This window comes from Diachasmimorpha longicaudata, chromosome 3, assembly GCF_034640455.1.
Source record: "Diachasmimorpha longicaudata isolate KC_UGA_2023 chromosome 3, iyDiaLong2, whole genome shotgun sequence".
In the NCBI taxonomy this organism is placed as follows: Eukaryota; Metazoa; Arthropoda; class Insecta; order Hymenoptera; family Braconidae; genus Diachasmimorpha; species Diachasmimorpha longicaudata.
The window spans coordinates 10,398,215-10,422,345 of record NC_087227.1 but is presented as its reverse complement, the minus strand read 5'-3'; the positions used below and the strand labels follow the sequence as shown (position 1 = coordinate 10,422,345).

The window sequence follows — 24,131 nt, the reverse complement described above, 5'->3', positions numbered from 1 at the left end:
AGTACTTGAGGCTTTGGTCTGTGACACAGAGAGGACGATAGCTGCACATACGGAAGACATGAAGCTACCGCCTCTGGCACACAGAGGGCACTATTGTTAAATAAATAATGTCAGTAGTGTCCTCTGTGTGCATTGGAGTGGAATAACTCCCGCGAATTCCCGCTCATTTTGTACAAGTGGTGTTAAAACGATGGCAGCAGACGAAGAAGTCGTTGAGTCAATGGAAATTGATGAAGTTCCATCAACGAGTAAACAAAATATCCCTACAAAAGGGAAATCTGCAAAACTATCACACCTGCCATGGTATGTATCCCTTCAAATAATCCAGGACATTACCATCAAGTTTTGCCGGTGATACAATGAGGTTATATTCATTTAAATGTTAATAAATTTCAGGATTGAAAAATATCGTCCCCATGTGTTTACTGACATTGTCGGAAACGAAGACACAGTGGCTCGATTGTCAGTATTTGCACAACATGGAAATGCTCCCAATATAATTATCGCTGGACCACCTGGTGTAGGCAAAACCACCACAATCCTATGCCTCGCGAGGATTCTATTGGGTCCTGCTTTCAAGGACTGTGTACTTGAGCTTAACGCTTCTAATGATCGAGGAATCGATGTTGTCAGGAATAAAATTAAGTTGTTTGCACAAAAGAAGGTGAGGGATCCATGACGTCAATGCACATCAAACAAAGTTGAATGAACATTCAGTTTTGTTTAGAGAAAGATTCAATTATTAGCTACGAAGTTCTCGCTAAATTTCTTAGTTATTTTTCTATCGATTATTTTCATATTATTCTTTTTTGTACACAGGTCAATCTCCCTAAAGGAAAACACAAGATTATCATTCTCGATGAAGCTGATAGCATGACCGATGGTGCTCAACAAGCATTACGACGCACAATGGAGATTTACAGTCATACAACGAGATTTGCACTTGCTTGCAACAACAGCGAGAAAATTATTGAACCCATTCAATCCAGATGCGCTATGCTACGTTATGGAAAGCTTACTGACGCCCAGGTTTTAGCCAAAGTCATTGAAGTCTGTCAAAAGGAAAACGTGAGTATATTTTCTCAAGCCATTGCTTCTTGATAATAAAGGTGTGGATTTTCTCTCGATAAATCTCTTTCAGAACCTTGGAAAAATTTCAGAGCTCGATTGTTTAATTTTTTTTTCCTCTGCAACAAGTTTTTCTCTGTTTTCTAGGTGTCATACAGTGATGATGGACTTGAAGCAATTGTTTTCACTGCTCAGGGAGACATGAGGCAGGCGTTAAACAATCTTCAGTCAACTCACAATGGATTTGGTCATGTTAACAACGAAAATGTTTTCAAAGTTTGTGATGAGCCTCATCCACTGTTGGTCAAAGAAATGCTCAACTTCTGCGCTCAGAAAGACATTACTAAAGCTTATGGGGTAAATAAACAAATGCCACTCTCCTTGAATAATTATAAATCGAAAATGAGGCATAGTTTGAATTGAGGGAAATATGTTCCAGGTTTTAGATCAATTGTGGAAGATGGGCTATTCAGCAGAGGATTTGATTACCAATATATTCAGGGTTTGCAAGAATCTTAATATCGACGAACCCCTGAAATTGAATTTTGTGAAGGTAAGTTCACCACACCTGGTTTTCGTAAAACTTTCATCTCTGATTTATTTATTTTCTCTGATAGGAAATCGGTATTACACATTTGGGAATAGTTGACGGACTCAACAGCCTTCTACAACTTCACAGTCTTCTGGCAAGACTTTGTCGCCAAGTCTCAACGAACTAGCACAATGCACAGGTTACACACTAAATACTTTGTAGATTTAAGGATTTTCGTATATGGAAATAAACATTATATTTATATATTCGTAAAAAAATCTATTCTTCTTTCGTTATGTATAATACTAAGGATTGTCGAAAATAACCGCAAGAGAATTTTATTTCACATTTTTTTATACAAAATATATTCACCTACTTTGCGTGACATGTCTTAGCACATACCCTCTCACCCATACCTCTCATTTCAAAATTCCACTAATTCCATACGATTTGCACACTTTTTGAGATCATAATTTGTTAATCATTATCTTCTATCGCTTCGACCGACTTAGAATACGATCTGGTGGATCGTAGTATCCTACCAGGCTTAATGCATGAAATTTCCCGCAAATAACTACAGCAGTACCATACTAAGGCGCAGTTGAATGAATTTTACATCTTCTTACTTAATTCATCAGCCACTGACCTTGAAGATGAATTGGTTTATGTCATGCGGGTCTTTTCGCTTAAAAAAAAATTCAGCACCATTTATCAATGGGAACTGAAGTTAAAGTTGGTCTTGGTTTGGGGGATGGCCATCTCAGTGCACTCTGACACGATTCAGCTCGCGAAGGTGTCCTGGGTGGGGGTTGTGGTGGTTGATCACTTTGATGGCCATTGGTAGCCTCCGAACTACTTTCAGATCGGCTGTTGACCTTTTCCGTCGGTGGATCCCCGCGATGATTTCTCTTGGTCGGTTTTTTTTGTGTCTCTGGTGGGGACTGCGTTGTGCCACCAACGGACTGGAGGCTAGCAGCTCGATGTAATGAAAGACGTGCAGGTTTTTTTGGCGGTGTTGGGCGGCTCCTTGCTTGATGAAAGTCGTAGATCACCGATGCCTCTGAGTGCTCCGAAGTACGAGACTGCGTATCCTGTGGAAAAAATATTCACTATGGTTTTTTTGTCAGGAATGGAGATGTCCGCTTGACTAAGCAATCATGTCCAAAAATCAACGAAGAGACCTTGGACATATCCACAAGGTAATCTAACAACACTGCTACATATGTCTTACCTGCATTCGGTAATAAGTAGGCTCGGAATCAAATTCGAGTGATGACAGGCCGTGGATACTCTTCCTGGTCTTATTCAAATCAATAGTTGAGTCATACTTGCTAGAACGTCTTCGGTGTGATTGGACGGTAGTCTGTGATTTGCAATCCAAACTGGCAGTTGATCTTGTTAATTGGAGGGCTTTATCTCGATGCCGTGACTTGTGATGAAACCCCTCCATTAGTAAATCGAGTTCCTTCGAATTGATTCTACGTGAATGATCACTATGACGGTTTTTAGAACTTGTCGAACTATGTCGCAAGTCACCAGAACTGCGCACCTTCATACCCGGTAAATTACCCACAAGAGCTGTTACCTGAGGGCCCTTCTGATAAACTTGTAGATTATCCTTTCTAGTCGGGGGAGAATCTAGGGTTACTTCTGTTCTCACTGGCGATAAAAGATCTCTCACTTGCTCCTCGAGATAGCCAATTCTATGAGTTAACCGAAGATTTTCGGTTCTCAAAGTTCTCAGCACTCCCAAGGACTCACTCTTTCGTAGCACAACTATCTGTGCAGCATCCGGGGCGACTGCTAACAGCCTGGCTAGATCACTTCTGCTGGACCCCACCACCAATTTTCCGTTCACCTCCAAAATTCTGGAAATTATCGGATGATAAGCAAATGGATTATTCAAACATAGTCGGGCTTCTCGTTAGTGAATACCTCAAAGTTTTGACCTTGGAAAATTAATATTTTAATCAATGTTATCCCGCAGTAACGAAGAAGAGGAAGCTCTTCGTCATGTTTTATGAACCGTTATTCACGAGCTATAAGAAGTGATAACTCAGGACAATGAAAATTTTGAGGCAGTAAAAAATTCTCAAAGTTTACAATTACATCGTCGAACAATCCCAAACTCAATAGTGTAATCCAATGGAAATTTTACGTCAGTGTAATATCAAGGGAATTGGAGGGTCATGTGAAATTTGTTGGATGCCAGGGAGAAACTGGCAATTAGCGAGGGCACGCGGCGAACTTCCGCCCCGTTAGTTTATAGTTCACGCTATGGAGGAGACGCCTGGGAATGCGAGATTTCAGATTACCCATTGTTCCGTGGTGATTGTGATCCTGCAACTTCTACCCATGTCTACGCTCCTTTATATTTTGTAATTACGAGGAAAGAATGCGTCGTTCGATTGCACGACGATGAGTTTTTTCAGTCAAGTGCCCAGGGAATTTGACGGCGAAGTAATTTCGAGGCTTACATAATATTCATTGAAAAATTGGTAAAGGCGAAAACGCAAGCTGTCGATATATGAGATGAACATATTGGACTGGGATATGACATGAATTCGCCAGTCTATCCCACTATTTTTATTGCGATTAAATGTGATAACTCACCTATCCCCTTTGCAAAGTCCGGAATCTTCAATAGCCCAATCGACATAGAGACCAGCTGTTTCATCCCTCGGACCTGCACCAAATCTCGGGCTCTTTGGATCTGCACTCACTTCCACCGCATGTATTGTCATCTGTGCTCCCCTCGTAATACAGCTAATGGACCGATTGTAGTATGTTATTTATTGATTCAAGAGCAGAAAGTATGAGCATGAAAGTTATTCTATAAAATATCAGTATAGAACATAATCGCTAAAATTGAAAAATTACATCCCTCATTTTCACATGTGTTCATATTCCAAATGAATTGCTACTGAGCGTGGCGAGGATCTCGGGCATCTACGTGAGACGTAAAAAAGTAATTACAGATTTCAGAATTAATGGAAAATAGGTCGCAAATAATATTTGATTTGGACATTTGGCTTTATAATGTATAATGCTGCTATTTGATGAAAAAAAAAATGAAAAAAAATTTCCCATACCGGGAATCGAACCCGAGCCTCCTGGGTGAAAGCCAGGTATCCTAGCCACTAGACCATATGGGATATATTATACTCCCAAATATTTATTCCTATAAGATCAGTGAAATTTGGAAATTTCATTGATCATTCCTATATGTTCAAATATTCAAAGAATTTTTTTTATTTTAAATAATGGATTAGAGGATCAACAGCAAAGGTGAGGGTAATATTGAAATCAGTGACCGACATTATCGACTGTCACAACAGAAGTCGATGTATAATTTGAAAATTGAAATTCAAGATTTATCAAATTGAAAATTTATTGCACATAACGTCGAATACCTAAAAACTGTGTCATTTTTCTGCTTTTCTTGCGTTTCTGCCAACTCCAATGCCGACTGTAGCGCCCGACTCTCTTCCCGTAAGGTCAATAATTCCAGTTCCTCGCGGCCCAGTCTATACTCTAACTCTGCTTGTTGTATTCTCACATCAATATTGCTGAAAAATAATTATTTGTTCACAATTAGCATTGGAAAATTTTTCCAATTATTTTTTCGTGAAAAAAAAATAAAAAAAATTTCCCATACCGGGAATCGAACCCGAGCCTCCTGGGTGAAAGCCAGGTATCCTAGCCACTAGACCATATGGGATATTGATATTTAGATGAGAATGTATTCAGAATATAAAGACAGAACCATACTCGCAGTGAAACATTTCGGTAAAAATTTAGGACATGAAACTTTTTTTCGGACACAGTATTAATTAAAGTAAAATCCCTCCGACAAAATGGCGACTACACAATTGCGTTGTGTGGGTCTTACTATAATATAATTATTATATTAATATTAGGGTATTGTTTTGTCAAGAGACAAAAGTTTAACAACACCATTGCCGAGCCGTATGTCCAAACCCATATGGTCTATATCTTTGATCGATAAAAATAAAAAAATCATAGTTTGCATAATCCGTTCATTCAATTACGATAATGAACTCACTCAGTGATATCCAAACGTTCTAAGGCCAGTTTTAGATTTTTTATAGCGAGTCGTTTGTTATCAGTATCACGTCGTAATCTCTGGAGTCTCTCTTCAGTGGCTTTTCTATCAGCTTCTGTAAGTGGTGGTGCCCCATTCCGCAAGGCCAGACGATTACTCAGCGTATTGCATAATTGACCCTTCAGGCTGCAAAAGAATACTCCATGTTAAGCCAATATCGGAGATTGCTTAGTTGGATGAGTGACACCCATTGGATAGGCCACGATCGAATAATCTATGGAGATTCAGAAAAAGAAAATGCATGCTCACGTTTGGATGATATTTTCTTTGTCCCGAAGGGCGATCCGCAGAGCGTCGACCTCTTTATACTGATCCTTGTTTCTGTGACCGGCCTGAGGAGAGGTTATTCCCCCGGATATACTTCCTCCTTTTTTTCGTCTTGGAGATGTTGATAACGATACTTCTATACTAGCCATCTTCAATCAAATAAAGACACACTTTTGTATAACCGAAAATAGTTGGGCCCATTGCATTTTTTATATTCCGCGGATTTATGTTTCTTTCGGTTTCTCATGGTCTAGGGTAGGGTACTGAGCAGTTTCCTGCCGATTCAAGGATTTATATTGGAAACTCATGCATCTGAAAAAAACGATAGTTAATAACAGCCATCATAAAGTACGGAATCACTTCTCGTATCCTCTTATCCAATCCTAAGAAAAAACATGAATCTTTGAAGTTCTACCATAGGCAAGCCGAATGAGTAATTCTGCACAGCGGGGAGTGGTTTTTGATGTGGGTTGTGTGGTGGAAGAAAAGGATGAGGCGTGAAAGCGAAATTGAAGGTGGGAATACAACTCCAATGGTATATAAGGAGCGCAGTGACCGCAACAGTACTGGATGGATAACACAGATGAGACGAAGAGAGAGGGCTTGGGTTTCCCTTAACATCCGGACCGGGGGCACCACCACCACCACCACCACCCGGCACATTCATTTTCTCCTTGGAACTTGAGTAAGATAATAGTTGTGTAGTCACACATGCTTCTTCTTATTTCTTTACGTTATTTCCTTTTCTTCCTCTTTCCGTTTTCTCGCCTTGACACTCCGAGAATTCATGGGAAAGTTATCGGTGAGATACTAGAATTTATGGCGATCAGACATCAACGGACAAGGGGAGACGATGTCTTCGAGAATAACTTTGTAATCATGAGAGGAAGATTTTTCCTTTGCGTTTCGCATGCTTTTTTTGGTTTGATGCCGATAAATAGGATTCTGCTGAGAACCTTGTTGGAAAAAAACTTGGGAGCTAAGGTTAACTCAAGAGAAAAGGATAAAGCACCGGTAAAACCGTAAGTATCAAAATAGCGGGTGGTCTTTTTCGTCTAACGTAAGCCATCAACTTTTTTTTTTTACCAACGAGAAACTCTTGGATTGCATTTCCTCAAGACTCTCAGAGTATCGTCGGAAGTCATTAGTGAGAAGACTCTATAGCTGTAATGGAGGAGTTAGACTTGTCCCGTTTTATTATGAGGGAAAGGGCTAAAAATTGTTCAAGTACACGCACATGTGGACGGGTCAAACCATTACTGAATCCCTTGCTCTGTAACTTCCTGGGAGAATTTGTATAAAGTGATATCTTTTCTTTCTTTTCAACTGTCCCTCGATCTCTTTTTCTCATCATTTTTCGTTCTTTTGTCAACTGGGTGTCTGAAAATTGCAGGATTCTTGAAATGCAGAGTGTGAAGAGATGGGAGATAGTAATGCGTGGAGACAAAAATGAGCAAAAAGAGCTGTGAAATGAAAGTGTCACGTACAAAAAAAAAGACCCGGAAGGATTTGTGTAATGTGCACTGGTGAAAATTTCCAACACTCTCAGTATTATTAGACGCTAGAAGATGTGAGAATAAAGAGCAACTGACGTAGAAAGGTCAAGGATATTCAGTTGAGATGAAAAATAATTCAAAAGAAGATAAAAATTTCTCTCTGGAATTTGAACAAGTATAATAATTCAGAAAATCGTAGAAAATTATAGAAATGGGACCATAACATTTTACTTAAGTCGGCTTACTCCGTACAATAAAGTTGTAAATCACATAACTGCGGAATTGTCGAAGAATGTTCGAGATGTTTATGACCGTCCGATGGTTTTGATGGGATGGAGACCGAAAAAAAAAAAGAATGGTAAGTCCGCGGCAGACGAAAGTGGGCACAAAAGGTTACTGACTCCTGTATCCGCAATCTCACTGGGCAAATCGCGCCTGTCTGGAAATTCTCCTTCGAACCAAGGGCGTCCAGCCAAAAATGGAGAGATCCAAGGGGACAATTTTCTTAAACCACTGCCAAATCTCTGTTTATTCTTCTGACTGAATACTTTGCTTTATCATGCTCCTGCTAATTGGCAATATTTACCCATTTAATTCTTTCCCTTTCGCCTAATCACATAATGATCATATATCTACAATATTTTCATACGATGAGTGTCCCCGGTGTTTATCCAGCAAAGTAATGACAGCAGGCAATAGCCGATCAACTACCAACTGAACAGAAAAATAAATTTTCTCGTCCGTATCACGAGAATTAGCATGGCAAAGAAGAAGAGGTGAAATATCTTGTACTTGATACAGTGACCAGGATCGAAGAATTGTCGTTCTACGCCAGTGCAAAACTGCACGCGTATAGGGCAGTTTGTAATGGCGAAACCAAGAGCCGAAACGATATGGTGTGTTCAGGCGCATCTGCATATGAATCACCCGGTTGGACAGCCTCAGGGTAAACTATCGGACCCGAAACCACTCATTTCCAGTATCGGAGATGACCCTACTACGTGTTACATCCTTTCACAAATGATGATTATGTTTGGACCGAGATTGCATTCCTCTAGATTCACTTTTAAATAATTTTGAATATCGAAGGTAAATTAATAGATTACTGAGAAAACCTTCCCCTTAAGTCTATTTTCGATGGAGCAAATTGTGGATGAAATGCCGGTGAAATAATTTTATGGGAATCTCTCTCATTATTACCGATCAGTAAGAGGAAGGCTCCATTGACAATGCACATAAAGTATGCTATTTCATATTCACTTTTTGTGTGGAGAACGTGTAAAATTGACATATATATGTACACGGTAAATATTACTCAATTACTGGGAGAAGTTACTGCAGTCGTATTGGCAGTTCTCTTCCTCTATTTTACAGTTTTTTATTTGTGTCTGGTTTATTGTTGCAAATGAATTTATATTTCGCCGTCTATAGTTACCTTGGCTTCCAATGTCTCTAGCTGGGCCATCCTGGGCTCCAGTAATTGCTGTGAACCGGTGCTCAGAGCTGTCTGCAAAGAGAAAATACGAAAGAAATATGAGAAACCTTGTGAAGCACGAAAACAAGTGGGTAAACCTTTCTTCTGAAGTATTGAATTACGTCACATAATTCTGGTCTACGAAAACCAGGACAAAGTCTACTCTAAACACGGACATACTAGCCTCATGTGAGTTTATTATATGTAAACAATGTGCAGTAGGGAATGACATGAGGATATTAAATCATAACTCAGACGAGTGGAAGCGAAATTTACTCGACTCCTCATAACAACAGCGAATATGAAATACCGCCAATTCCAAAAGAATCTGTAGAGCCATTCACTTCCTCATTGAGGGATGACATGAGTCCACCATAAAGTCAGTCGACTTCTCGTAAATTTGGAGAGATTATAAGTGATAATTACAACGTTGCACTCAGAATTTATCGGTTCCCTTCTCCCAAACCCAATCAATTCTTCCAAATTCTTTGGCCTATTACTTCTGGAGATAAGAAGAATGAAATTGATTCGACTTTATTCTCGCCCGTGACAGAAAATTTTCAATATAAGAGGTATGATTGTTCCGCAAGAAATTGAAATGTTGATGTACAATAATTTTTTATTTCCTGTCCTCCAGAGAATATCCCCGATATGAGCGAGGAAATTGATATTGATACTAGGAAGAGACGTCACCGCTATTCCCCTACATTGCAGGATTTACCGAGTTGTAACTAAGGGTTCGGATGTACATAATAACGAGGCTGACTTGGTATCCAACCACCAAGAACATAAATCATTCGAGAAATAAAATAAATGAAAAGAACATTGCGAAATGATGAAATGCCGAAAGCAATAATTAGTCGGATGAAGCAAGACATTGTGAAAAATACCACGGGGTAATATAAGATTGAACAACAATACTGAAAGATTATACACTTATTGTTATTGTAGAGTAGTGGTACATGCTCCTGAGTACCTTGGGGGTATTGTGAGTTCATAAATTGTTGCGGTGCCGCTTGAGAATATATCCAAGTGCATTTGCCTATATTCTTCCCACTGTGGCTATATCATTTCATCATGAAGAGGCGTGTATACACCTGAAACCTATACCCAGATATTCTGTTGATTGTTACGACAAACAGAAAGACTGAGAAGGGCCTCCATTCACAATTTCCAGTGAATGGATCTTGATTACGTTATGGAATGACAATTACGAAATTTTCGCAGTATTTTTACCTTTTCGTTAACTTCAATTTCATGGAAAAACACTTCCTAGTGCTTCATTCGTGCGCCTCAGTTTCTCAGGGTTTCAAACAACCGTTTCACATTATCATGATCGTTAAATCTCAGACCAACCGAAAATGGTGCTCATGTCAATGACTGAGAAAACGAGCATTTTGCGGTTGCAGAGTGATGACCATTTTTTGTCGACTATTCAGAAGCGGGAAAAACATTTTCTGCGGCGCACTGATGCATTCGAGCGATAATGAGGATGAGAAAAAGCTATGAGAATACACAACGGGATATTCCAACTTAGCCAGGTACTGTGTGTCCAACATATGTAGTACGTAGCAAGTAATTTACATTGTAAAGAGCTGGAAGTCTATATGATTATTAGATCTATTAGAGGCACGAGGGAAAGCCTCAAGTGAACAGAACCAATTCGATTCACAATTAGAATTACAATCGAATATCTAAAAGAAAGAAAATCCAATAGCTCCAAGAGAAGTAGGCTAAACTCCGAATTTCATTGTACCCTCTTTTTACTCAGACAGCATTCGAATAAATAAATGTACATAGGGAAAAAGGGTCAGTGAGGGCGACAGTGCGAGACAACGAGGAGACACACATTTACGTATATTATTCCTTAAAATTTTTTTTCCCTCCGATTCACATGATAGTCTTTCCTGCGAGACATGGATACTCCTTTACACGCCTCTCTCGAGGTCTTTGGTTACAACCGCAGCGAATTGTTGCCCACGCGAAAGACAAAGTTGGATCCAGACGAGTGAAAAGAAATTATTTGAACAGCTACGAATAGTGTGAATCGTGAGAATTATTTTAGCTGCGAAACTAGCGAAGAGAGACAGCAGAATTTTGCGTGTTTATTCCAGAATCGAACTCCCCCTGATTTTGGCTCGAGCAAATTTCAGGTGAATTAGGTGTGCTTATGCCAGTGGAATTCCAACAAAAGTGAATGGCAAATTGGTTCAATTATTGGGCGCAAGATATTCATCGGCACGAAACTTTGTGCTTTGGCACCACTAATTGTCCGCACGTGAGATGGAAGAGGTCATGGTAATCACTTCCATTCTACAGTTATAATTCAGGTATCTCAGATGCTTTCTGGAAATAAATAATGGGGAATTATTCTGACACGCAAACTTTATAAGTTTGAGGTAGGTTGTTATAAAGAGAAATCATATCGATTATTCGTATATTTAGATGTCAGGAGCTGAGAAAAAATGAAGTGCAGCTACTCCTGGCTTGAACAGCTAAGGGAAGCTATGGTCGGGAGTCAAGAGCGACGAGGAAGATCTAGAAGATTTTGAAATATTCTTCATTTTTAACTACAGGAATTATTTATCGCCGTTTTAATTGGACTCTGCCTGGGGTTACTCCAGAAAGCCAGCAATGTCATTACATGTAGCATTTCACCTGGATCGTTAAGGTACTGGGCATGGATGGAGATACCCCGAACAATGATCAGACTTCTCACTGGAGACACGATATAAAGCACATTGCAGAAACGTAAGCGTCAGTGAGGATATCCAGTGGACATTCTGCAATGAGGAAAGGGAGGACAACCTGCACATCCTGTGTCACTGGCGAGCACTAACTGTGACCCAATTGCACTGTTAGAGCACCGCATTCTCCGCTACCGATTAAATCACGAATAGGGAAGTCTCGGATTTAACAGGGCAGAGTGTAAAGGCCGAGGGGGTAATCTAATCTGAACCTTAATTCAGATAAAGCTACAATAACTCGAAACCCACATTTGGTTGTGCGAGGGAGGTGAGTCAATTTATCAATGATCTACCATGTTTCATTTTGTTAATAATTAAAAGTCAATCCTGAGCCGGGTACCGCTAATGAGATATTTTTTAAAAGGCAGGTTATTCATCCGAATATGGAAATTGGAAAAATTGTCGGTCTCCATGAAACTCCGGAAAAGACCTCAATTCAAGCTTCACTTCAAGTGACTTCCCATCGATTCGCATACAGCTCCGGACTCCGGATAAGGTATGTATCTACAGAGCTCGTGAATTTCATGCATATCTATGCGACACTCGACCTCGCATTGTCTCGAGATCTCGAGTCCATCCAAGTCAGCACTTCCGGTAGTTAACGAGTGGAGAAAGGGAGAGCTATATCCAACACCTTACGACCCTGTTTTCAAGTCATTCGAACTCTCCTCTTTACGCTTCTCCCTTATCTCCATCGAGTTCCTTTTATATATTTCTTGTACTCACCAGTGACACCGATCGTTGTTGAGGGTTTAATCCAATGTCTTCTTTCTCGTCACCACAATCGGTGGTGTAATACAATGCACTCTTTTTAGATCCTCTCGAGCAGGTACCTGTCGAGAAAATTTTCATTGCAGGATGAATGAATCGTTTCACTGCAATTAATGATAGAACGATTAGTCTCATAAATGATTAATGGCTTCGTGATTCAACCTAGCTACTCAACAACTTGTAATTTCAGATCAAGAGGCAACCAACAATTGAGATCAATAAATCAATGAAGATATGCATTAAACTACTCCACCCCTCTGTCACGAGCATTTGAGTTTAACAAACTGATAATAAGTACTTCTTGCAGGCATAGCAATGATGATGGTGTCTCACCTGAGCGTCTTCCCATTCCGATTGGAGAGATGGTCAACGACTGGTACTTGCAACCAAGATTGATATCGATTCCTGATCATGGCAGGTTCATCATCGATGGATTACGGGGCACCACGGGATATCTGGAGCATAATTAAAAGTATATTGATTATTTTCAATGTAACTTACGAGTTCAGATTAAATAAATTGCGACATTGCGGAGGTTGACATTAACAATTTTAAAATCTTTTGTAAATCACTTTTTTTAGGTGAATTTTTTAGGTGAAGATATTTAACTTGTACAAATATGTATTTATGAAAACAGTACATATCTAACGGTACGAAACCTATAGCATGCCGTCACGGGTGTATACCCCTGGGTGCATTCCCTATTACGAGAACAGGGAATTGATACACATCCATTCAGATGCTTCCTACAAATGGAATTGGTTGAAAACTAACGGTCGTACACCTTCTGCTACACAGGCTGTCCTCCAGTTTGTTTAATTAAATAATTAATTAGGAATTTAGGATTAAGTTCATCATGGTAATGTCACTGACAGTTTGCGCTGCAGACACAGCTGTGATAAACTCGAAATTCGGAATTCCGAAAAAAATGGGGAAGATCCGTGTGATAAACCAGGTATTCGGTATTCGAAACCCATTTGCGTGTATCGATACGAGATAACGATCTCGCACGTGAGGGCTTCCTTCGAGGCTGATTTATTTGACAATGTGCGTGTGACTTGAGCAATTTTAATCTGGAAATAAAAAACCAGAGGCGCCAGGGGTGGTCCAATGAATAATAGTCGTTACATGCTTGTAGCGAGTACCTCTCCAATCATAATAGTTATATGCTAAGCGATTCATTGGTACAATGAAAAAACTTATTGTGCATTAAGCAAGCTCTGTTGGACAACAATGGTGAACCGTCTTATTTACATGAGTTATGCACAAGAAAGTTTTCGTTGGAACACCCACGGGGTGCGTCGGTGCGTAGTACAGGGATCCATGGTTGGTTTACCAGCCATTTCATTGTAATCCCAAGATTATCTGTCTGGGTTTGGTTTGCTTTTGGTGGTAGTTAAATGTATACTTTATGGTTTATGTGAATAATCAGAGTTCAGGGGTTGATGGGTGAGATTGAGTCGTAATGCAGTGATCTCTTGATCTTGATGGACGGTGATCCCGTACCGTATCTAATTCACAAGGGGATTATATCAATCTCCACACATTCCGGGATATCGAGAGATTCAACGGTTGGGAAAACCTTATGTTACCTACTGGGGATATAATGGGGTGAGTTATATATGCAATCAAGAACCATAACGGAGGGACCGGAATCGTGGATACACAGCTGTCTGTCAGGTGGGGGGGAATGTTCAAATATCACACGCTAGACGCATGCCATCCATGCCTTTCACGATTGTTAAAAGATCGAATAAAATACATTTATCTAATTGTCGATGGGGTATCGGGAGTTTCAATGCTTTGGAGAAGGGATGTTGTTGTAGCTGGGTTGCTGGCACCGAATGACAGACTGGTTGAACCTAATTTTCTTTTTTTAGGTATTGTCTTCCTGGTGGTATTGTCAGATGTGTTGATATTGTTGGTGGGATTGCAGGACTCGGTGAAAAATGATAGATAGATTTAGTCGACTGGGGAACAATTGGTGCGAAATGTGTAACAATTTTGTGAAGGATAAAAATGTACTGAATTGGGGGTTCAGGCGGTAGTATCAGCCCTTTGTTAAAAAATTGGAGTTATTTTTTTTTGGTGCAAGATATTTATATGGAGATACTCTACAAATATTATCAATTTATCATTTGAAATGGCGCATGCACCAAGCCCTTAGCCCTTTTGTTTTTTTTTTAATTAAGATTTCAAGAGTTTAAGAAAAATTTGATTAATCGTTCAATGATTCGTTGTCATTAAAAGTGATGGATAGTATCGCTGATAGATATTGTCGGTAATTGTCGAGATTTGTGTCAGAGCTGAAACCCTAAGAAAAAAAGATAAGTGAGATGGATGACCGGGTGACCTTTGTCTGCCACTTCTTGCCGACGCATTGAATATTGAGGAGGGTGGCAAATAGACCCACATCGAAAAGTTCGTCGAGTTAAAACGAAATTGAAGACCGTTGATATTGGAAGGGAGCTCTTGAGCTCATCTACGAAAAGGTCATCGCATTGCCCTTTTTTATTCACATTCTGTGTGTATTAAAAAAAGTAAAAAATGAAAGATGGAAAAAATATATTTTCATGAAACATCTGTCGACGATCGAGGGGTGAGTTTGAAGTGTTCAATGTCCGAAGCAGCCACTCGTATATTTTGAGAGGGAAAAATAGGAGGGGGAGAGCAGAATAGTCGATTGTGTGAAATAAAAGGAAATTGTGGCGTGACCACCAATTAAGGAGTGCCCAGTGATCAATTTTATGCCAGACTTAATACTTTCAATCCTGCAGAATGGAAAGAAGCAGAACAATTATTCGGATGAATATTCTCGGATTATGGAAATCGAAGGGGGAGAAATGTAATACTATATGTGTATTTAGAGGTGAGCTTTCGAAAACATATGGGAATTTGACAAATCTTTTGAATTGATACCTCAATACAAACTCATGCATTGTACATTGACCGTAATAATGTGGTTTTGGAATCGGAGATGCGTAATGTGGTATGTGATTTAGACTATTCATGGAATTCAGAGCTATTGTATGGAGTATTGTATGCTATAGAGTTGTGAAACCGAGTGAACAGATTACAATGAAATTATTGTTACCATCATTTGCTTTTAATTCATATTTTTTAATGAACTAAAAATTATAATCAACGAATATATCGCAAGTCAATTGTAACAATATTGTTTTCCACGAGGTTAATAATTGTTAATTGACCACCTGGGAATGACCACCTTGACTTGTAGGAATGTCCTCCAGAAAAAAAATTCTCCCAGTTTAATTCCTCGGTAAAAATAATCTTTTTCTCTCCGTAAAAATGCTCCTACAATTTATCCCCTTTGGAATTTTTATCTGGAAAATCAAATTGGTAATAACCAGTGACCAGTACGGATTTAACTACCCGGGTACTGAGAATTACAGTAATAGCTCATATGATGGAACGTATTAAAAATTATTTTGGTATATTTTTTAAGTGGCTGTTTCGGGAGAGTGATTTTTTTCAACCGAACGTTGAACATAAAATCTCTGTCAGTTCATGACCGCCTCCGGGCCATAATAAATGATACATAATTTTTCTTCACCTTTGGTCACACTGTCGACTACCGGGAACCCATAAAGATCAAAATTGAACAAAACCCCACCACATTTTACCACAATTCAGTTTTGTCTGAAGGGTGGGAAAGAAAAGAGTTCGATATCAACTAAGAAAAGTAAAAAATGATGTGGGGATGTTCTGGAGCAGCTGAATATGTGCTACGTCGTCAAGTAAAAATCACCGAAGTAAATGGGTGCGGTAAGTTATATACTAAAAATAATATTTCACTTCGTATGAAGAATATTTTTTCAATTATAATGAATTCTTCACGGTAATCGGAAAATGATTGCCTCGTTATCAAAGGAATGAATTATCAATGCAGTCGATTTTATTTTACATTGAATTACAAATGTGATATTCGCACCCGTGAACTTGACTCGAATAGTATAACATTATAAAAACATTACAAACGATTATTTGATGCTTAGCTCGTTACGCCTATAGCCATACGCCTGTGGCATTGGTTCGTTGCACGCGCAAATTCCTGTTGCAATTGATGTTGGTTAAAACCTGAGGCTTGTTGCGAAATACCAGCAGAACAATTTCGCATAAAAGTACATTTACACCCGTAGAATGTTTTTCATCGTAATGATTTGCTTTTAGTTAATGGCGTGTGAGAGAATTATTCCATATTTTTCTTATAGAACAAAAAAGCTGATTTTTTTTTCATGGATTCAATTTTATGGGACTAATTTATGACAATTACTCAGGAAAAAAATATATTGATGATCATTTTGCTTTACTTTATGCCATATGATTTTTTCAATTGAATTTTTAGATCAATTCCATTGCTAGGAATATTTTCCATTGGTTGGACAAGACTTTATATCTGTCATTGAACTTTAAAAAAATTTTTAAAGACAAAATGTCAATGAACCCCTTTTTAGGTGAAGTTTTGTCCGAAAAATTAGACTTCGGAAGCTAATTGTTGTGATAAAAGTAATCTTCGTTCCTCGTTTCACCCCCTGGAGGTCTAATTTTTACCTAAAATTTCTTAGGGTGTATTTTTTTATGGTATTGCAAAATATTTGCGTTTGCTTTCAACGCTACTACCGTTCCCGTTACCCTACGAACTTTATCTTATTATGGGTTTCCTCGTAGCCACCGGCTTTTCACAGTAATGAAACGGAAAACCCGCAAGTGGTTGAACTAGTTTACCCGACGGTGTGATATTCAAAATGGTGTATTTTTCTCCCACACAGTTGAAAACCATTTAGCCCTCTGAAATGATGTGCCACGAGATCTTTCACCTTTCACCCTCTCGATTCCCCCTACATTGAAGATCACGCTGCCATAATAAATTCGTCTGACTGAGTTGATCAGAGATCATATTTTATTTCTCGTAGAAAATAGAGTACTAACAATAAACGTAGAATCGCTCTTGTGATAGTAACAATCCTGCCATAAATTCGAAGTTACAGGATGACAATAAATTTTATTCTAATGTGACAAATTTATTCATGAATATTTCATATGAATGTCAGTACGCGATGTTGAACATTCTGATTTGATTTTATGATGCAGCGGATTGGGTATTAAATCTTGAAGATATGAATAACATTTTGTTGCTATGCAATTTCAATGTTTTATCGCATTCTAAAGCACGAGAATAGTCGTTAAAAATAAGTGACCGCCTCCCAAATTCAATTCATTGTAAGTCTCTTCACAGACTTTCACACAAAATTGAATGAAGGTTGCATTGTCTCATTTTTCAGTCAAGTTATAAGCGAAACTCTCCTGTATTTTGCAAAACTTGTTCCTTGTAAATTGTTTTACAAATCATAAACATATTCAATTCAAAATATTTCCCTCAAAAATGAACAATGTAAACAATTGTTCTGGTACACAATGATTTTAATGATGAAAAATCACAAACGAAAGTCTCTACTGAATACATTATGTTAATGTCCTTCACACTTATGCATTGACGTCTAAATACGATGAACCCCGATATAAAAGTCAGAGTACTGATGTTATCCTCAAACAAGACAGTGGGCTAAAGTCACCCTTTGATTTCGTTAACCTCCTTCCCGAGCATTAACACAGCTCTGCACACCCTGGGCACAATGGGGCAAGTTTTTTCACCGATTATGACAAAGGAAAAAAAATTGAAAACGTACACGACTCTGCAGTCGAGGATGGATCACATTGGCAGAGAGTACGAGAATGAGGGGTCGAGGAGTCTGAATGGATAATAAATGATCGTCTATCGTTCTGTTATCCTTTTGAGTGGATTCGTGGGTACATAAATTAAGGGTCTCACTCCCCGATGGTTAAAGTTGTTTCGTATGCTTGATGTATTAGTGTTTAATAGTACCCTGCTACTATCAACCGTAAATTTTCAGCTACTGATCTCCCATTCACTGTTACTTTTTATTATTCCTCAGGAATTAAGTGCGTCATAAAAAAAATGGGTAAATCTTGTTGAGACGTCAAGTGGTGACGACGAAGAAACTAGTCCTGTATACAGCATCGATCTCCAAGAACTTCAGACATGTGCCTGAGAGGGACAGACACTTTTCAGGTATTTAGGCAGACAGTTGGAATAATTCAACTCGACTATAACCATCTCTTGTTAGACCCGAACTTATTCACTAATTGGACAGGGGGTGGGACTGGCCAATACTTACGAAAAAGGCCTAGAGTGGCGGAAATGTTCGTCCTAAAAGAGGGCTGAAGGGTACATTAATGGTTCCATAATAATGTCACCCAGTAGCAAATGTCATTCGTCAAAAAAAAATCTATTATCAAACTATTTTCCTGATTCTGTATTAATGATTAACACAGACAGAACTCAACATTTTTCATCAATGAAAGAAGTACATATCCGTAACTAATCATCATTTCATCGTAGGCTATTCACAAAAAGTGCGTTGAGTTTGATGGATTATCATAGATTCTAGTCTGTGGACAGATCCCCATGATTGATCTTTTCACCTCGAGTGTCATTACGAAGCCCAGGCATCAGCAAAAAATCAGTATTGTCATTCTATTCCATGAACAAACAACCCTTTAATTCAATCACCGTTAGAAAAAAAAACTGATGGAGCATAAGAAGCAGACAAAAGATCAAATGTCCACGTCATCATCCACAAGGTATGAAGACATAGGAGATTGAAAAAAGGGTGAAAATGATATGTGCATAACTGCAATTCCATCGACCTGGACATTCCATTATTCATGCAGCCATGAATAATTGCTGGAGAAGCCTGGTGTGCATCGCGTCTAAGAGGCGGAGCCCTGTAGAAGGATTAGGAAATTAAAAAAAAAATAATAGACGCAGGGGAGGAGGTGAATATACACGAGTCACTCATAGGGGAGTACCAAGGCCATGAAGAGGGCTGGTGCAGTACGAACAAATTACATTGCGTGCCTTTTTCACAGGATATACACTTTACAACTGATGTAGGCACCCAGAGGGAGAGAGAGGCTCGAGCTTTTATTCTTTATGAATATAATTCGGTCTTTCATAAAGCCGACTTTTCCATGGGATTAAATTATGGACCATTGAAGTTCCAGGGCTCCATCAATTCCAGAGATGTAGATTCTATTCAGGTCTCGCTTCATTGTGGAGGAATTATTTATCAACAGATGAGGTAAGTGGAAAATTCCTCGTGTGGTAACTACAGAACTTTTCATTCAGGATTTTATGATTATAAAAAAAAATCCATTGGTTCATGTGTCCGGAAATAGACACACACTTTCTGACATTTTGGATTATCATGCAGTGGTATACAACGGAAAAATCGCACCGTAAATTTGAATGATGACAAAAGTTCTTGAGTTGACAACTGGAAAATCTGTGATACATCTCTTTTTCGGATTGATATCTCGCATTTCAGCATGAAAAGTGTCATGAATATTATAATTCCGTCCTATCATCATTTTTCATTTTTTTCTGCTCCATCAACCCTCTGAAGGGAAAATCCTTCCAAACTTTGTTGGCCCAGACAGGGTGGGGGGAACAAGCAAACGTGCTTAGGTGTTGTATAGCAGTGAAGGTTCACGTCAGAGGGTTAAATATATGCAAATAAATTCGAAAGAAGACCCTCTTTATTTATTTGTATTTATCACCTCCAAAAGCCCTTCGTTAATGTCAGTAATGACAGAACCCACAGTCCCTATGCAAATATTTCCTTCTCTTGCACCATCTGCTTAAGTACGAAGTAACATACGTTTCAAAACTGAATGATCATATTTTACACGATTAAAAAAAATGGGATGGCTTTAAAAAAAATTATTGATACAATGAAAAATCATTCAACGGTTACAGGAGGATTAGACTAGACTAGATGAGACGTTTGCTAATGTTTAATCGTTAAAAGTATTCGAAGCCTGATATGATAATATGGCTTTTATAGAAATTGAGCCTCGTTTGGAATATTATTATAATAATTTTATTGATTTTATTCCTCCCATCACCCAATCCACCTTTTTATACTGAACATCTTGAACCGCTTAGCCACTAAACGGTCCCCAAACAAGGGGTTCGACCTTATCCGACAGACGGTATGTGACCGTTATTTTTTTCATTGTAAAAACTTTCATTTTTTTATATATTCATGATCTTGTTAAAAAAAGGTAAGTTAATGGAGAAGACTATGGAGCGGTGGAAAAGTTCCTCGGAGTTATTTTTTTCAATGGACAGCCTGTGTACTATTCGCGTGCATCCATTGCATTATTTGCGGATTCCCAAACGATGCTGTAATTTTCTAGAGACAACCAGCAATCATGCTTCATTATGATCATTGAGTGAAGACTTGATTACACAGAGTGACATGAACCTCATTGAAAAATAGATAGAATACATCGCATGGAGGGAATATGACTATTATTGTCGAGGGAGTCCTTGAGTACTGATGTAAATTTTGACGTTTGAAAATTCTAGTTGAAAGAATCCCTCGTGGTTTATTAATTCAACGAGAATTTAATGCAGATCAGAACGAATGAAAAACGATTATGTTACAGATAAATATTCTTCATTTCATAGATTCTGAAAACTAATATAGTAATTTCCCCCTGAACCGTCCCTACTCTAACGGCCTGACTGGAAATTATTTTAAATTATATGCATTTTACCACTCGTCACGACTGAAGTAAAAAAAAATCATTCAGATTTTACATTTCCCCTTAACACAATTTCCAGAACGGAAATGATCGTTTGTATAACTCTCCATTTACCCCTTCTCAAGCATAAAAATGAATGAAACACTCGGTAAGGATCAATTACTTAGAAAAGCTTTCCCCGGAACCTCGAAACTACTCTACCACTCCGATAAACACCTGTCGACAGGTGTGGTGGGCGTCATTATCCGACGCCTCAGAGCGTTTCCCTGTACCACTTGAAACCATTGACTCCCATGAAAGATAAAGCTCATTTTTCCCAACAAATGGTCCCGATACAGCTGAATGGTCGTTCGCCATCACCATACACCGATCGACTAGAGTCTTATCGATGACGGAAAAATTTAATTATCTCCATTACATAATGATCGCACTAATTGTACCGGATGTTGCAGCAAAATTGTGCTCGTGAGATTATCGCCCTGATCGTCCCATTGATGGTAACATGGTAAAATCGTGGGAGGAGATGGGATTACCAAAGAGGGATGCGATTTCCTCTTCCAGCGATGAAATTATAAATTTACAGCAAATAACTGCTCAAGAAACTCCTTAATGAGGATACTCATAATTTATTAAAATCGATTATTCAACATGTTGAAGCCACTAATATGTAACTCGTCTAGATTAAGATTTTTGCGATAAAAATTGATCTTCCTCTTCCTTTGACAGGACCCCCTTCCTGAGGTGCGTGGAAACCTGGCCAAGATGCTCGTCAATAAGCCGCTGGCGTTCCTCCTTTATCTTCATCCTCCGAATTTCTTCATTCGCCCTCTCCACCTCCCATTCCGCTTTTAATGCAGCCACCGCTACATCCCGAAGTCTTCGTCTCTCATCTATCAGCTCTTCCAAATCTTTCTTGTAAATCATTTGTTTTCGTCTCCTCGCCTCAGCTGTCAATATCGACACCCTTTCATCCACCATTATCTTGGCCATCACATCATCAGCAAAGACACGATCTCGTTCACGACTCTGTGCTTCGGATTCCACCAAAAATATCATCTGCTCCTTCAGGTCTTCAGCAAGTTGACGTTTATTCTCTCTCACTCTGCACTTGAACTCACACTCAGCGATTAATAACTCTTGCCTAATGGTCTGAGAAATTAACTCATATATCACTGATTCCCTCTCCCGTTTTCTAGCTCCAGTGTCCACAAATAATTTAGCTACCGTTTCAATAACCGCATCACGTTTCCTCTGCTGATCTTCTCGCAATTTTCTCATATTCACTGACCTCTCCTCAACCTCATCAAGGTACTTCTGCTGCTTCTCAACAGCTATTGCCTCAATCTCAATTTCCTTCGTGCGTTTTATCTCACGCATCTCCTCGAAAATTAAACGCTCACGTCTCAATGTCTCAGCAAGTTGATTACGCCTCATTACTCTCGTACATTCATACTCCTCGTCGATTATTCTGTCCACCTCGATTAGTATCTGCCGCTCTCTCTTATCAATATCTTCTTGACATAATTTTTCAAGAATCTTCGATTCCATTTGCTCCTCGAGAATTAATTTGTAGTCCTCGCGATTTTTTGATGCGGCATTTTTTCTCGCCACCTCCTCCTCGATTGTTTTTTCATCGTGAAGTGTCAACACTCGTTTCGATAACTTATCGCGGGCCTCTTGCGCAATGCGATCTGCCTCTTTCTCGGCAATTTGAGCCTCGAGGGCTTTTAACACATACGCATTACGAAATTGCGCCTCGAGATTTGCCAATTCCTCGACAGACTCTCTGTTGCAATCACGGTAATGCAACTTTTCTAATGATTTGCCCGACATTGTTGATTATCTTAGAGATACTGAATTTTCCTACCTTGGGCCGGTCTCCTTGAAGGTGGTTATTCCGAATAATGTTTACACACTCGAGAATCAACACAAAACACTGAATGAATTGCACTGAAGTGTGAGAATGACACAGAACAAATACAAAATTTCTCTTTTTAGTGATGTTGACAATACGACGATGTGGGACCGACTAACCGGCTTTGCGGCTCACGGCCCAGCGGGTGGGGACGTCCCATGCGGGGCCTTAGCGGTACACTGGGGTGGGGTGAAGCGGCGCGCGCACTTATCCAGGGGAAATAATTATTAGTTCCGTTGGGAGAAAATGGGCCGAAGGGACGACGAAATTAAAGTCTGTTGTTATAACACTGGCAGGAGAAATAATTCAGTCATTTGAAATTAGATTGTTGACTAATTAAGTTTCGAGAAAATCCAGAGGATCATCGGGCCCACGGAGGGGGGCCTCTTGCTCTGGGAGTCTGGGATTGAAAAGTGTGAAAATGATGATGGGGATTTGCGGCTACACATAAACATTCACGCCATCAGCGTATTGAATTCGCATAATTATAATTAGGAATTATGTGTCGAAACGGCCAGTTCCATCAAATAATAATGGTGCCTCTAATAAACACCTTGGTGTTTCCCACATATTTCATATGAAAATACGATATAACGCCGGTACCAAAAGTCCTCTGCCAACGGTTACCTCTCATCCTGTGTTTTATGTTTATGTCTGCAATTTATGAACGAGATATACCTGAATCACATTCATCACGCGAATGAGCGCAATCTTTCAGCCATGTTTTTCTATGGTGAACGGATTTTTACGAACTCTACCGGTAAATATTGACCACATAGACATAAAAGGTGTGAGCGATTGATAATATTAAGCCACCGATTCACTCAACTATTGATAGGTACATCGCAGTCCGGTGTTTTCATGGATTCGAGATTATTACGACTGACCAATATGACGATTGCGCGTTGAAATATTCAGTGGAAAAGGACGTGCATGTACCGCCCACCCGAGGGGAAACGCCAGATTTGTATTTTATCCCGCGATGCGAAAGCAAAAATTGGAATTTTTACGGTCACCACAGGCCAACATTAAGCCCTTCGTGTTCACCCCATCCCCTAGTGGGGTACACAGAAGGAAATA

The 24,131-nt window shown here is 39.2% G+C and overlaps 3 protein-coding genes and 2 non-coding genes across 7 annotated transcripts in view; 1 reads left to right on the top strand and 4 right to left on the bottom strand.

The window, feature by feature from the left end:
- Positions 1-30: 30 nt before the first annotated feature.
- Positions 31-1,878, top strand: Rfc4 (Replication factor C subunit 4). The gene is made up of 6 exons (XM_064117576.1): positions 31-303; positions 397-664; positions 820-1,068; positions 1,216-1,425; positions 1,508-1,621; positions 1,686-1,878. The coding sequence occupies exons 1-6, from the start codon at positions 191-193 to the stop codon at positions 1,785-1,787; spliced, it is 1,056 nt and encodes a 351-aa protein (XP_063973646.1). The 5' UTR covers positions 31-190; the 3' UTR covers positions 1,788-1,878.
- An 87-nt stretch (positions 1,879-1,965) lies between these two features.
- The window catches only part of Sprt (sprite), a 73,088-nt gene continuing 50,922 nt past the window's right edge, over positions 1,966-24,131 (bottom strand). The window contains exons 1-10 of one of the 3 annotated variants that reach the window (XM_064117540.1): positions 23,004-23,158; positions 12,815-12,936; positions 12,437-12,585; positions 8,925-8,996; positions 5,976-6,142; positions 5,667-5,852; positions 5,014-5,169; positions 4,214-4,366; positions 2,832-3,468; positions 1,966-2,691 (exon numbers count right to left, since the gene is read on the bottom strand). In XM_064117540.1, the coding sequence (XP_063973610.1) occupies positions 2,299-2,691; positions 2,832-3,468; positions 4,214-4,366; positions 5,014-5,169; positions 5,667-5,852; positions 5,976-6,142; positions 8,925-8,996; positions 12,437-12,585; positions 12,815-12,830 (1,929 nt within the window). In that variant the 5' untranslated portion in view covers positions 12,831-12,936; positions 23,004-23,158 and the 3' untranslated portion in view covers positions 1,966-2,298. Of the gene's footprint in view, positions 2,692-2,831; positions 3,469-4,213; positions 4,367-5,013; positions 5,170-5,666; positions 5,853-5,975; positions 6,143-8,924; positions 8,997-12,436; positions 12,586-12,814; positions 12,937-23,003; positions 23,159-24,131 lie in introns of those variants that run through there. The other 2 variants (XM_064117542.1, XM_064117541.1) reach the window with 2 other exon arrangements.
- On the bottom strand, positions 4,684-4,755 carry Trnae-uuc (transfer RNA glutamic acid (anticodon UUC)). The gene has a single exon. It is a non-coding gene; the product is annotated as a tRNA-Glu (tRNA).
- Positions 5,250-5,321, bottom strand: Trnae-uuc (transfer RNA glutamic acid (anticodon UUC)). Its single transcript has one exon. It is a non-coding gene; the product is annotated as a tRNA-Glu (tRNA).
- Positions 21,224-22,994, bottom strand: LOC135160712 (meiosis-specific nuclear structural protein 1-like). Its single transcript, XM_064117572.1, has one exon. It carries the CDS (start codon positions 22,967-22,969, stop codon positions 21,818-21,820), a length of 1,152 nt encoding a protein of 383 aa, XP_063973642.1. The 5' UTR covers positions 22,970-22,994; the 3' UTR covers positions 21,224-21,817.